This window comes from Manihot esculenta, chromosome 17 (assembly GCF_001659605.2).
Source record: "Manihot esculenta cultivar AM560-2 chromosome 17, M.esculenta_v8, whole genome shotgun sequence".
NCBI lineage: Eukaryota > Viridiplantae > Streptophyta > Magnoliopsida > Malpighiales > Euphorbiaceae > Manihot > Manihot esculenta.
In genome coordinates this window covers 2242495-2254805 of record NC_035177.2, presented here as the reverse complement: position 1 = coordinate 2254805, position 12311 = coordinate 2242495, and the positions used below count along the sequence as shown (strand labels likewise).

At 36.0% G+C, this 12311-nt stretch overlaps 1 protein-coding gene across 2 annotated transcripts; it reads left to right on the top strand.

The window, feature by feature from the left end:
• Window positions 1-930: 930 nt before the first annotated feature.
• LOC110605681 lies at window positions 931-11728 on the top strand. 2 transcript variants are annotated; one of them, XM_021744328.2, is made up of 7 exons: window positions 931-1371; window positions 1550-1707; window positions 2245-2493; window positions 8290-8424; window positions 9032-9214; window positions 10790-10951; window positions 11110-11728. In XM_021744328.2, exons 1-7 carry the CDS (start codon window positions 1074-1076, stop codon window positions 11530-11532), a joined length of 1608 nt encoding a protein of 535 aa, XP_021600020.1. In that variant the 5' UTR covers window positions 931-1073; the 3' UTR covers window positions 11533-11728. The 2 variants fall into 2 exon arrangements, with proteins under 2 accessions (XP_021600020.1, XP_021600019.1); XM_021744327.2 differs by having other exon boundaries at window positions 942-1371; window positions 1520-1707.
• The last annotated feature ends 583 nt before the right edge of the window (window positions 11729-12311 follow it).

Below are 12311 nucleotides of genomic sequence, written 5' to 3'. Positions count from 1 at the left end.
AAGATTTTACACAGGTCGGAGCTATCAGGACGATTGTCCACCTGGGCGGTAATATTATCAGCCTATGATATCAGGTATGTTCCCAGAAAGGCCATAAAAGCCCAGGTTCTAGCTGAGTTTATCACAGAGATTACTCCACCAATAGAACTGTCGAAATCCTCTTGAGCAACCATAGAAGAATGGAGAGTTTGGACAGATGGAGCTTGCAAGGCTGGGGGCTCAGGAATTGGGATCCTTTTGCAGTTCCAAACTGGCATAAAACTTCAATATACGGTAAAGCTCGCCTTTAAAGCCACCAACAACATAGTTGAATACGATACAGTAATAATGCCCTAAGAATCATCAAGGAGCTAGATATCCAAAAATTAATTATTTTTAGTGATCCACAATTGGTTGTTAATCGGTGTTAAGGACAATTTAAAGTTCGAGAACCGAATTTCATCAAATATGAAGAAAAGTTATGGTCCATAAAGGATCAAGAGCGGGCAAAGCAGCTGCGAACTTCACTAGGTAGCCAGAAGTAACAATGAAAAGGTGGATCTTCTAGCCAAGATGATGGCGACAGGTGAACAACACTTAACTTAAGCATTCCAGTTCGAGAGGTTACACATTCTACTTTGAATTTTAAATAATTCTTTATATTTGCCATTTTTTCAGTTTATTGACTTGAGCATTAGAGTTGTAATCATAGACGCCAACCACTCACCGTCTCTTTTTTGCATACAGCTATGTTAGAAAATTAATAAAAAAATATTTTTTTATAAAAGTGTAAAATGAATAAAAAATTATGGTATAGACGGAGTATTAAAATATTCAATAAGGCTAAATATATTGGGTGGGTTGTAGCTCATGCTCTTAAAACTCATAAATGATGGCGTTTTTAAAATACTTCAAAAATAAATTTTGATTTAAAAATGAAATATTTGGCATTTCGGCCATTCATTTACGGTTTTACACCAATACAAAGGTTTGCAATTTTAGCAGCTACCCTTAACCCTGCCTGAGCTAAAGCCAGAGTAACCAAAATGCTGAGGCTCTTCAATTCTGTTTTGAGTTAAAGAGTCCTCCGAGACATGAACCTCTCCGTCGTTTCTCAGTCCGTATCTCTCCCGCTTCCACCCAACAGCCGCACTATCTCTGGCTTCGCCACCAATGCCCCAATTATTCACCTTCCATCCAAATTATCCGCCCGCCATAATCACATCACCATCCGTTCTTCCGCCTCCGACCACCCTCTCACCTTTCTCCGAATTGCTGCTTCTTCTGCCGTCCTATTCTTGGGTCTAACCGTTGGAGTCTCCCAAGCAGCAGCTTCCACTTCTTTTCTCCAACCTCTGCCCTCTAAATCGCAGGAACTTGCAGTCACTCAAGGTAGTAAATCAATTTTTGCCGTTAAGAGAAATGCTATAGTTTTTTTATTTATTTTGATTTTCCTGGAAGCGAATATTATCTTTCTGATTATTTTTTTTTGTTTAATTATAAATAGTTTGCTTATGCTGAGATTTTGTTGGTTGGAAAGTGAATGCTTGGTGTAATTTTATGAACCCAGATGGTGATGATGCTCATGGCGATTCTAAAACTGTGGAAAGGCCTGAGAAGGAGGAACTGAATGCTGCATTTGAAACTTGGAAGTCAAAAACTTATGCGTTGTCTGTTCCTCTTACCGTTGTTGCTCTACGGGGTTCCATCCCTCCTTCGTGGGTAAAGGTCAGAAACTACATACTAGTTTAAGCTTTTCTGGCTGTTCCTTTTTTTTAGAATTGCCATCAGCATCCTCCTTTGCTAACTCTTCATCAAGCTAGTGCAAGCTTCTGAAGAGTTCCGTCCAATTCTGGGATTATAACTGGTTAAATCTACTGCATGGGTAACTTAGCTCTGAGGGGTGAAATTTGTCATTAAGGATAGAGCTCAAGCATGCCTCTGATGGAATGTCCTTTTTCACTCCATTTCTGGTTATTCCACATATCCTGTTCTCTTCTCTCCTTTTTTTTTTTGGGTTGTTGCACAACTTAATATAGTAAAGAAACTCTGATATTCTTGGTATCAATACTAGGGTATAATTGAAGAATGACATTGAATGCTTTGTGGTTCCAAATAAAGTAATTGCACTTGGAAATTGTTGTATTACTAACTTACCATATCAAAAGGGTTTGCTTGTCAATTGGATGCTTTTCTCTTTTTAAATATGATATCCAACTTTTTAACATCTCATTGCTTTAGCTTAAATCTTCTTTTAAAATGTAGGATTTCATGCAATCTCAAGGAAGGAGATTAAGACTTCGTACAAAGTTCCTTGGAAGTCTTGACAACATCTTTTCTGACTTATCAATGTCCTTTAACAAACGCAAAGTTGGTCCTGCATCTGTTGCAGCTGCTGATATTGTTAGTATTGGTGACTCCTGGCTTAGTTTTGCCATTAGCAAAGCTATAGTTGAGCCCATAAGAGGGGTAGAAGATCAGGACTGGTTTAAAGCTTTGAGTGACAAATGGAAGGTAAGAGTACAAGAGTACTTGAAGTTCATATTTTTTGCTTGTTTGACATTTTTTAACATCATTATGTGGTAAAATCTGATTCTAGAATCGTTTAGACTTCATGAACACATAGGAAAACTACATCTTTTCATGATATTGTGCAAATGACCAGAAAAAAAATTGATGTAATTTATAGAAATAAATGCAGTCTAACGCAGGGTTTCTTGCCAAATGCGTGGTATTTTTTTCCTCTATTTGTGATTTGGAAATATTTCCCGAATCATGGTGAATTTGTGCACTTCAGATGGGGAAGGACAATGTCTGTAGTGTGAGTGGTGGCATGAGTTACCGAGTGTTTGGATGCTAGTAAAAATATTAAGAATATTAAAGAACTATGCTACAAATGATTTTTTGTTGGGTTACATGCCTTTACTAGCAACAACAACAGTAAATAGTTTATAATTTTATTTTTTATATACATAAATATATAAAAACTTTTATATTTTGTAGCAGATATCTTCACTAAGGCCATCTCCAAACAACATTTTCAAGTATTACAGGATAAGCTATCAATTCTAACCTCCCTAGTATAGAATTGAGGGGGCATGATAAGGATAACCCAATACTTAGTTGTATATATATCACATTTAACAAATTGATATTTTGTGCATATGTATGAGCTCATCCTTGTATCTAATGTTATCAATGTCAACAGAACTTGTATAGCTATTTCAGATATAAGTACAACATCTTCACATTGCATTCGTATATGTGATTATACTAACTAGTCCCAGTCATGTGAGGATGTGCTTCCACAGAAATTAATTAAAGATGTGCATGAGAACAAGGATTGGAAATTATATTTGATTTAATCCTCCAGTAATTAAGTTCCAGTGATCGCATAAACCTCACACTCTTCTCTATAATACTAATTAGTAATTAGTAACAGGGCAAAACCACACATCTAGAGGATAAGTCACTAGCTTAAGCAAATATGCCAAAGAGCACAATACACCACCACTATTTCTCAATAAAGCAAGAAAAGAAAAAGAAAATGAGAAATAATAATTCTAGGAACAAGCTCCTAGCCTAACAGAATTGCCAAAAACAAGAAATCACACTCCAGTGCCCCTTTGCATTTTTGTACTTATAGTCTACTCTTCACATGGTTCTTCCTATGCGCAATAGTTTTATTGGCTATCCTTCCATGATTTCCTCCAACTGATTCTCCTTTCTAGAGGCTTCTGCCAACTCATCTTCTATGCTACAGCGCCCTTGACGTCTATTCTGGAATAAACCTTCAAATTGCTTTGCTTCCTATTCTTCCGGTCTAAGCTCTTCACCTGATCCGTAACAGATAAAAGAAAAAATTTAGAAGTCCCGAAGACAAGCAGTTTAGTGAAACTAGAAACTAGAATACCTTTTAGTCATAAAAAATAAAGGTAAATACATATTATCTTGTAGAACCTCCAAAGGACTCATAAAGTCAAGGGCCTTGAGGAGCATTCTATTGATAAGATAAGCAGATACAAGGACTGCATCTCCCCAATATGCTTTGAGTAGATTCATGGTGAACATAAGAGATCGAGCTATCTTTAATAAATGCATGTTTTTCCTTTCAGCAATGCCATTTTATGCAATAGTATAAGGACAACTTGTCTATTGTACTATTCTATTGAACTCCAAATAAGCAAAAAACCTACTATCCATATATTCTCTTCAATTGTCAATTCTCAAAATTTTCACCTTAGTATCAAATTGAATACAGATCATCTTGTGAAAGGATTGAAAATAAGAAAATACATCACTTTTAGCTTTAATCAAATATACTTAAGTCATCCGAATGCAACAATCAATAAAAATGATAAACCATCGATTACCAGATGAGGAGACAGTTTGAGTGGGCCTCCAAACATTAGAATGAATAGTCACAAAAGGAATTTTGCTTTTATTATGACCCAAAGGATAGGAGGTTATAGTGTGCTTAGCATACTCACAAGTATCACAAAATAAAGAACCAAACTGAGTTCTAGCAAACAAACTAGGATAAAATTTTTCTAAGACAAAAAATGATGGATGCCCTAACCGCCTGTGCCACTGTATTACTTCCTGATTGACATTCTTATTTTCTCTAAAACAGACTTGAGATATTGGAGAACCTGAATCACCTTCCAACATGTATAAGTAATCATGCAGTCTACCATTGCCAATCATCTTTTCTGTGAGAAATAATAATTCTAGGAACAAGCTCCTAGCCTAACAGAATTGCCAAAAACAAGAAATCACACTTCAGTGCCCCTTTGCATTTTTGTACTTATAGTCTACTCTTCACATGGTTCTTCCTATGCGCAATAGTTTTATTGGTTATCCTTCCATGATTTCCTCCAACTGATTCTCCTTTCTAGAGGCTTCTGCCAACTCATCTTCTATGCTACAGCTCCCTTGACGTCTGTTTTGGAATAAACCTTCAAATTGCTTTGCTTCCTGTTCTTCCAATCCAAGCTCTTCACCTGATGTAACAGATAAAAGAAAAAATTTAGAAGTCTCGAAGACAAGCAGTTTAGTGAAACTAGAAACTAGAATACCTTTCAATCATAAAAAATAAAGGTAAATACATATTATTTTGTAGAACCTCCAAAGGACTCATAAAGTCAAGGGCCTTGAGGGGCATTCTATTGATAAGATAAGCAGATACAAGGACTGTATCTCCCCAATATGCTTTGAGTAGGTTCATGGTGAACATAAGAGATCTAGCTATCTCCAATAAATACATGTTTTTCCTTTCAGCAATGCCATTTTATGCAATAGTATAAGGACAACTTGTCTATTGTACTATTCTATTGAACTCCAAATAAGCAGAAAACCTACTATCTATATATTCTCTTTAACTGTCAATTCTCAAAATTTTTACCTTAGTATCAAATTGAATACAGATCATCTTGTGAAAGGATTGAAAATAAGAAAATACATCACTTTTAGCTTTAATCAAATATACTTGAGTCATCCGAATGCAACAATCAATAAAAATGATAAACCATCGATTATCAGATGAGGAGACAGTTTGAGTGGGCCTCCAAACATCAGAATGAATAGTCACAAAAGGAATTTTGCTTTTATTATGACCAAAAGGATAGGAGGTTATAGTGTGTTTAGCATACTCACAAGTATCACAAAATAAAGAACCAAACTGATTTCTAGCAAACAAACTAGGATAAAATTTTTCTAAGACAAAAAATGATAGATGCCCTAACTGCCTGTGCCACTGTATTACTTCCTGATTGACATCCTTATTTTCTCTAAAAAAGACGTGAGATATTGGAGAACCTGAATCACCTTCCAACATGTATAAATCATCATGCAGTCTACCATTACCAATCATCTTTTCTGTGAGAAGATCTGAATAACACAGTGATCAGAAAAGAATTTAACTTTACAGTTAAAAGCATTGGTGATAGCACTGACAGATAAATGGTTGATAGAAAAACGGAGAATATGAAGGACATATGATAATTTAATATTGGGTGCACAAATAATAGAACCTATTCTAGATATGGGAGTAAAAGAACTATCAGCAATTCTAACACTCTCTTTGGTTAGAGAAGAAAAATAATTGAAAAAGCCTTTAGAAGAGTCTGTTATGTGTCTATTCGCACCAGAATCAATAATCCATGGAACAATATTAACAGAGGAAGCTTTACCTTTACAAAATTAGATGTGGTACCAGAGGTGGAAGAGGTATTAATATGAGACATGAGGCGTTTGAGACTCTGAATTTCATTAAGAGAAAGGAACTTAGCAGCCCTTATCCCTTTAAAGGGCTCCTCCATAGTTTCTGCTAAATTAGCTTGAGTTCTAGAAGTACCTTATTTTCCCACGGCCTCTAGTGGGACGATCATGTAATTTCCAGCAAGTTTCCTTAGTATGTCTCGGTTCCCCACAATAGTCACAATGCAGTTGATCTTTCTCAAAATTAGGAGGCTGTCATGTACTCAAACTAGTTGCCAACCCAGCCTTCTCAACTGGTGTAGTATAGAGCATAGCATGTCGGTGACTTTTTTCTTGTTGAACATGGGCATGAACCTTTTCACAAGAAGGAAAAGGGTTCCCCAACACTTGGACTCAAATTGGATCATATTCATTATTCAACTCTGCAAGAAAATTATAGACCCGCTCCTTTTCAATCATTTTTCGAAATTTGATTGCATCTCCAGTACAGTTTGCCTTGAAGTCTTGATAGTAATCAAGCTTCTGTCATAAGCCACATAGCTCAGAATAAAATTGGGAGATAGTCATTTCTCCTTATTTAGTATCATGGATCTTATTTCGAATATCATAAATTTGGGCATCATTCCCAATCTTGGAATAAGTTAACATCAAAACCTTCCATATCTTTGCAACAATACCAAATTAACAAATAGGACTTAGAGAGATGAGGTTGCATAGAGTTAAGTAATCATGTCATAACAAGACAGTTATCTGAGTCCCATTGAGGAAAATCTCATTCAGTTGCTTCTTATTATTTGTGACATAGCCCTGTAGTCCTCTAGTCTTGATAAACAACAAACAAGACCTTGACCAAGCAAAATAATTGGTTCTATCAAGTTTTACGGGACTAATTTGCAAGGAAGGGTTATCAGAGTTAAGAACCGAGACCTTTTTACCTTTTGTTATGGTAAAAACAAATGAACCGTGAAAGAATAGTAGGTACCCAAGGTTGTACATACAAGAGAACTCAACCAAATCACCAAAAGACCAGGTAGCGGCATGGGATGGTCGGAAAAGGGGTCGAAAACAGTGCCGGAGTGGACTGGACGATGTAGCAGCGTTGGATAGTGTCTCATGCACCAGGAAGGATGGGCGTGTGAACCTCACGCGCGTGGCTTCCGGCGTCAGAGCTGGACAACTGGCCGGCGACCCTGCTGGTGGCTGCAATGAGTTGAAAAAAGACTCCTAAACAGGGTAGTACCAAAAAGGTATATCTAGGTTTTAGAAACCCTAAAAAGGAAAAGTTGAATTTAAACCCTAAAGTCAGGAAAAAGTAATGATACCATGAAGAATTTTGGAGAATTTTAAAGTATTCTTGTATTTCACTCTTGATTTTTACAAGTAAGTTACATAATTATTTATACACAAAGAATTACAACTAAATAGGAAGTAAATAATCAAAAAATAATTACAGAGATAATTAAGGATCCTAATTTATGACTAGAATCTGTAATCAAATCAAATCATATCACTAGAATCAGCAAGTAAGTCAACATTATAGGATATGTGCCGACTCATATTCATGCATTCAAACACTCGAGTGACAAAGATCTCTAAAGCTGAACAGCATAGTCAATAGAGCACTGTTTTCTCTCAAGCTGAAGAGCATGGTTAACTCAGCACCATTTTTTTCTTAGGCAAAAAGTAGTTATCTGGTTGTATTTTGGATGATGCATTTGGTTGTATTTAATGATCTATAGACTATATATATGTATATATTTTTTTTGTATTATAGTTTATTTACACAATGCATCCTAGCATCCGTCTCTAAGTTTATATTCATATCCCCTTAGTTCCAAATCCGAAACATGGATATATGCCCGTTTCTGACACTTGCACATGAGTCTGGATAACATAACCCAAAGTTAAGAAGCAAAAGTAAGTCGCCAGGCATTATTAAGAATGGATTTTAATTGGGATATGCTGATAATTGCTAATATAGAATTTTTCCTTGAGGTCCTACTGTATTTTCCTCAGTTAAAAATGATATTATTGTTTGGCTGTTCCTGCTTCTCCTTCGTGTTTCCTTATCCTCCACTAAACATGTCTCAGGTCTACCTACGCAGGAACTGTGAGGGGATAATAGATCCAAGTGGTGAAATATGGGCTGCTCCATACAGATGGGGCTGTTTGGTGATAGCTTACAAGAAAAGTAAATTTCAGAAGAATAAATTGGCTCCTATTGAGGTAACTTTATATATATTCCTTTTGCTTTCCTCCTTTGTGGTCAGATGGATAAATGACAAGCCCTCAAAATAGGTCTTTTTAGTATATTTATGATCTGTGAATTTTCATTGGTGTTAGAAGTAGAAGAAAAGATAGATTGATAGAAGAACTGACATTTGCCCTTAAACTTAAGTCCCGTGCATATGCATGCTATCGGGTGAACTGGTGGAAACATGTGTTATTATGAAGTTCTTATTTCTTCCCAATTTGTTTGTTACATTACATTTCGGATGTCTTCACCTAGTTGTTTTTCCAGTACTAATTTTAAACACATCCTCAGTTTATGAACTTTATTACCCTTGATTGTAAATGAAATGGAAAAGATAAGGTAGTTAAGGAACCATAGGCACTTTCACAATTAACTGGAACTTGAATGTGGCAAGTATATGTCTATTTCAACTGTTGATACCTTAGAGGGACAGACTATTTGGGACAGAGGAAGTAGTTAGACATGTTGGCATGTTTTGGTTTTTATAAAATTTACTTTATGGTTCTATAAATAGTTCATTAAGAATTGCATCTGGCATGCAAAATTTCCAGTTAAGATAACCACCAGCCACTATTGCAGGATTGGGCAGATCTGTGGCAGCCTAAGCTCACAGGGAGGATTTCTATGGTTGATTCTCCCAGAGAGGTGGTTGGTGCAGTTTTGAAGTATATGGGAGCATCATACAACACTAAGAACATTGAATTGGAAGTTACCGGTGGGAGAAACTCGGTCCAAAAAAATCTTGCATTGCTTGAAAAACAGGTATTTTGTTTGATTATTGCATTTCATGCTTCCTTTTCTGAATAAAAATAGGTGGTGTAATGCATTTCCAGCTAGTATGGCAACTCCAAGGATTGAATTGAACATCAAAAAAGGGGAAATTTTTGTTCAGCTATCGGTTTATATTAAGTAGCATTTTTGAATTTTCCATGAGTTGAGTATAGAAACAAGCAAGTAGTTGGAGGTTTCATAGCTAAAATCTGATGAGGGTCTTCTTAAGAATTTGGTGATTAGTTGGGTTCAGATTATTATGGTTATTCCTTTCTCTTTCACACAAGGCTTCTTAAAGAATGCCTTATGGCATATTGAAGGCACGTGAAGGCTGGACATGTACTCGATGCCACCTGCTTATGAGTCCCTGGAAAATTTATTTCAAAGGTTATTCCATTTTTCCCTTTGTAATCGAACATAGGACTCACATAATTTCATAATTTCATTTTTTGGAAGACAAAAGATTTGGGGATCTTTTCATTGGATTGGAGAAATAGTTGCTGGAATTTTCATTTCCACAATTTTGTGACCAATTGGATCTTGATTCTTTTTGCATCGTCTTGGCCTTTATTGCAGTAGATGTTGAGCCCTAACTCTGAAACTAGCATACTGTGTTTGGGACTTAGGGTTAAAACCATAAGTCGATATGTGATTTTTTTTTTCCTTTTTTCTGTTTTGTTTTAACATTTGAATTCATTCTATTGACAGCTAAAACCAGGTTAAATAGATGTACATATAAAACAACTAGACACAAAACAATTTCCTCGGTCAATGATAGAAGTACAAAAATATTCAGATTTAGATTTTTTTTTTAAAAAAAAAAGGGGAACAGAAGGATCAAGTCTTTAAACCCCCAAAAGAAAATAGATTGTAACAAAATGACCAAAATAAAAAAAAATTCCTATTCCTGAGTATGACTATGTACAGATTTACTACAGTTATTCTATTCCTGAGTATGCTAGCTAATTAGGAATATAAATTCCTATAATTATGCTCTATACTAAACTGGATAACAATATATAAACTAAACCTGGGGGAGGGGGGGTGTATCATGGGAATAATGGTATATAAATTTGTTTTCTATCAGTGCTGGATACGACAAAGTCTTCTCAAATCACTACATTGATGAGGACACTATTTCAGCACTGATCTCATCAAACAATCCAATTGTAGTATAGAAACTACTGCAATAACTCCATATTTTCATCTCAGTGGATACAACATTTGAAAGAGTGTTCTATTTTCCGGTGCCATATTCCACCAGAAATTCATATCCTGACCACTTACCCAGTGCTGCTGTAGAAATTTAATACCCTTCGCTTAAGTAAATACTTCAAACTACAATGATCTGTAAGAACCACAAAGGGTGTCCCCGTGAACAAGCTTGCAAACGTCTTGCTAACCTTATAAATTCCTTCTCATATGCTGGTACCTTGTGATGCCTCTGTGGAAACGTGCAGCTTGTCATGAATCAAGTGTTATAAAACCCTGAATTTGTTGTTATTATAAATGTTGGATGTTCAGAGGAATGCTGTTATAATTTCCATTTTCATTGGTTATATATAGGTCCGGTTATTTGATAGCACACACTACCTGAAAGCATTTGCAGTGGGAGATGTATGGGTTGCTGTTGGTTGGAGTAGTGATGTTCTTCCTGTTGCCAAGCGGATGTCTAATGTTGCAGTTGTAGTCCCCAAGTCCGGAGCTAGTTTATGGGCCGATCTCTGGGTATATCATCCTGATTTATCTAAATATAATGCCCTCTCATACTATCCAAAATTCATATACACCTTGAAGTTGAACCCTTCTTCTATCCTGAATTGGAACCAACACTAAGTTGCAATTCATAGAGTATGCCTAGATGATAAGTTTTATTCTTTGTGCAGGCAATCCCTGCCGCTTCAAGACTTGAAACAAATAAGATTGGGGGGCGAGTCAGAGGACCATCTCCATTAATTCATCAGTGGATAGAGTTCTGCTTGCAAGCTGCAAGAGCACTACCTTTCAAACAAGAGGTAGTTGCTGGAGCAACTCCATCTGCCCTTGAAAGCACTCCAGTTGATATCCCTAGAGGGCTCAACAAAGGTAGGCCAAAACTGGACACAAATCTTATAGCTGGTGTACCACCACCTGAAATTTTGACCAGGTGTGAATTCTTGGAGCCATTGTGCGATGCTACATTGTCAGAGTACAAGTGGCTGCTAGCCGGTATGCAGAAGCGTGGTCCTAGTTTTATCCATAAACTATATCATTACATCTCATCGAAGATTCAATTTTTTGGGTTAAACCCGCATTCAAAGGTAACATGAATCTGCATAAAGTTGTATATGTCGTCCATTTCTGGTCATGGAAGCAACTTCCACGATGCAAATATGAGGTTACGAAGGTTTGGTTTATACATGTTGGCACATGGTGTAGATACTTTCTTGGGTGATCTTCATGTAAAAATACAAGTGATCAAGTGACTTTACTTTCTATAGTGAAAATGTTTAATTTCTGAAATAATTTGTTTTCCTTAGCATCTTTTAAATACTTGTTTGTGAATTTAAAAATGAAGGCATGAAAGTAGAGAAAAACTCGGAACATAAACAATCATTTCATGAATGATAAAATTACTTTCATTTTCTCAAAATCCCATTGAAGAAATTAACTTGTGATCTCCTTAGCTGTTCAAACTCTAAAAGAAAGACATATTGTTATGCTATAAGAATAGAAAATGTTATTTAACCTCTTAGCCAATTAATTTTAATGGCTAAAAATATTTTGACGTTTCTTGTATAGAAATACAGATTAGGCCAATTTTTGGTCCAAGTGATTTTTGCCTGTTACGATTGATTCCATTTTGAACCGAAACCATTTTGAACTGAAACCGAACCGACGATTGATACCATTTTGAACCGACGATTGATTCCATTTTGATCCGAACTGATCCCGTTCGGATCCCCTAACCAGGACGACTCTTTTAAGAGTGTCATTTACAATAATAAATAATATTTTTCAACTTGTAAGACATTGAAAACATAAACATTCTTGCAAATATGTTGATGTTTACAATAGGCAACAAGTAGATGAGTTGATTTTGAAGATA

Excerpts from the sequence above, each read along its gene's own strand:
- LOC110605681 (XM_021744327.2), top strand. The coding sequence starts at position 1,074 with ATGAACCTCTCCGTCGTTTCTCAGTCCGTATCTCTCCCGCTTCCACCC. Across the intron at positions 2,494-8,289 it reads CTTTGAGTGACAAATGGAAG|GTCTACCTACGCAGGAACTG; the intron begins GTAAGAGTACAA and ends AACATGTCTCAG. Across the intron at positions 9,215-10,789 it reads TTGCATTGCTTGAAAAACAG|GTCCGGTTATTTGATAGCAC; the intron begins GTATTTTGTTTG and ends GGTTATATATAG.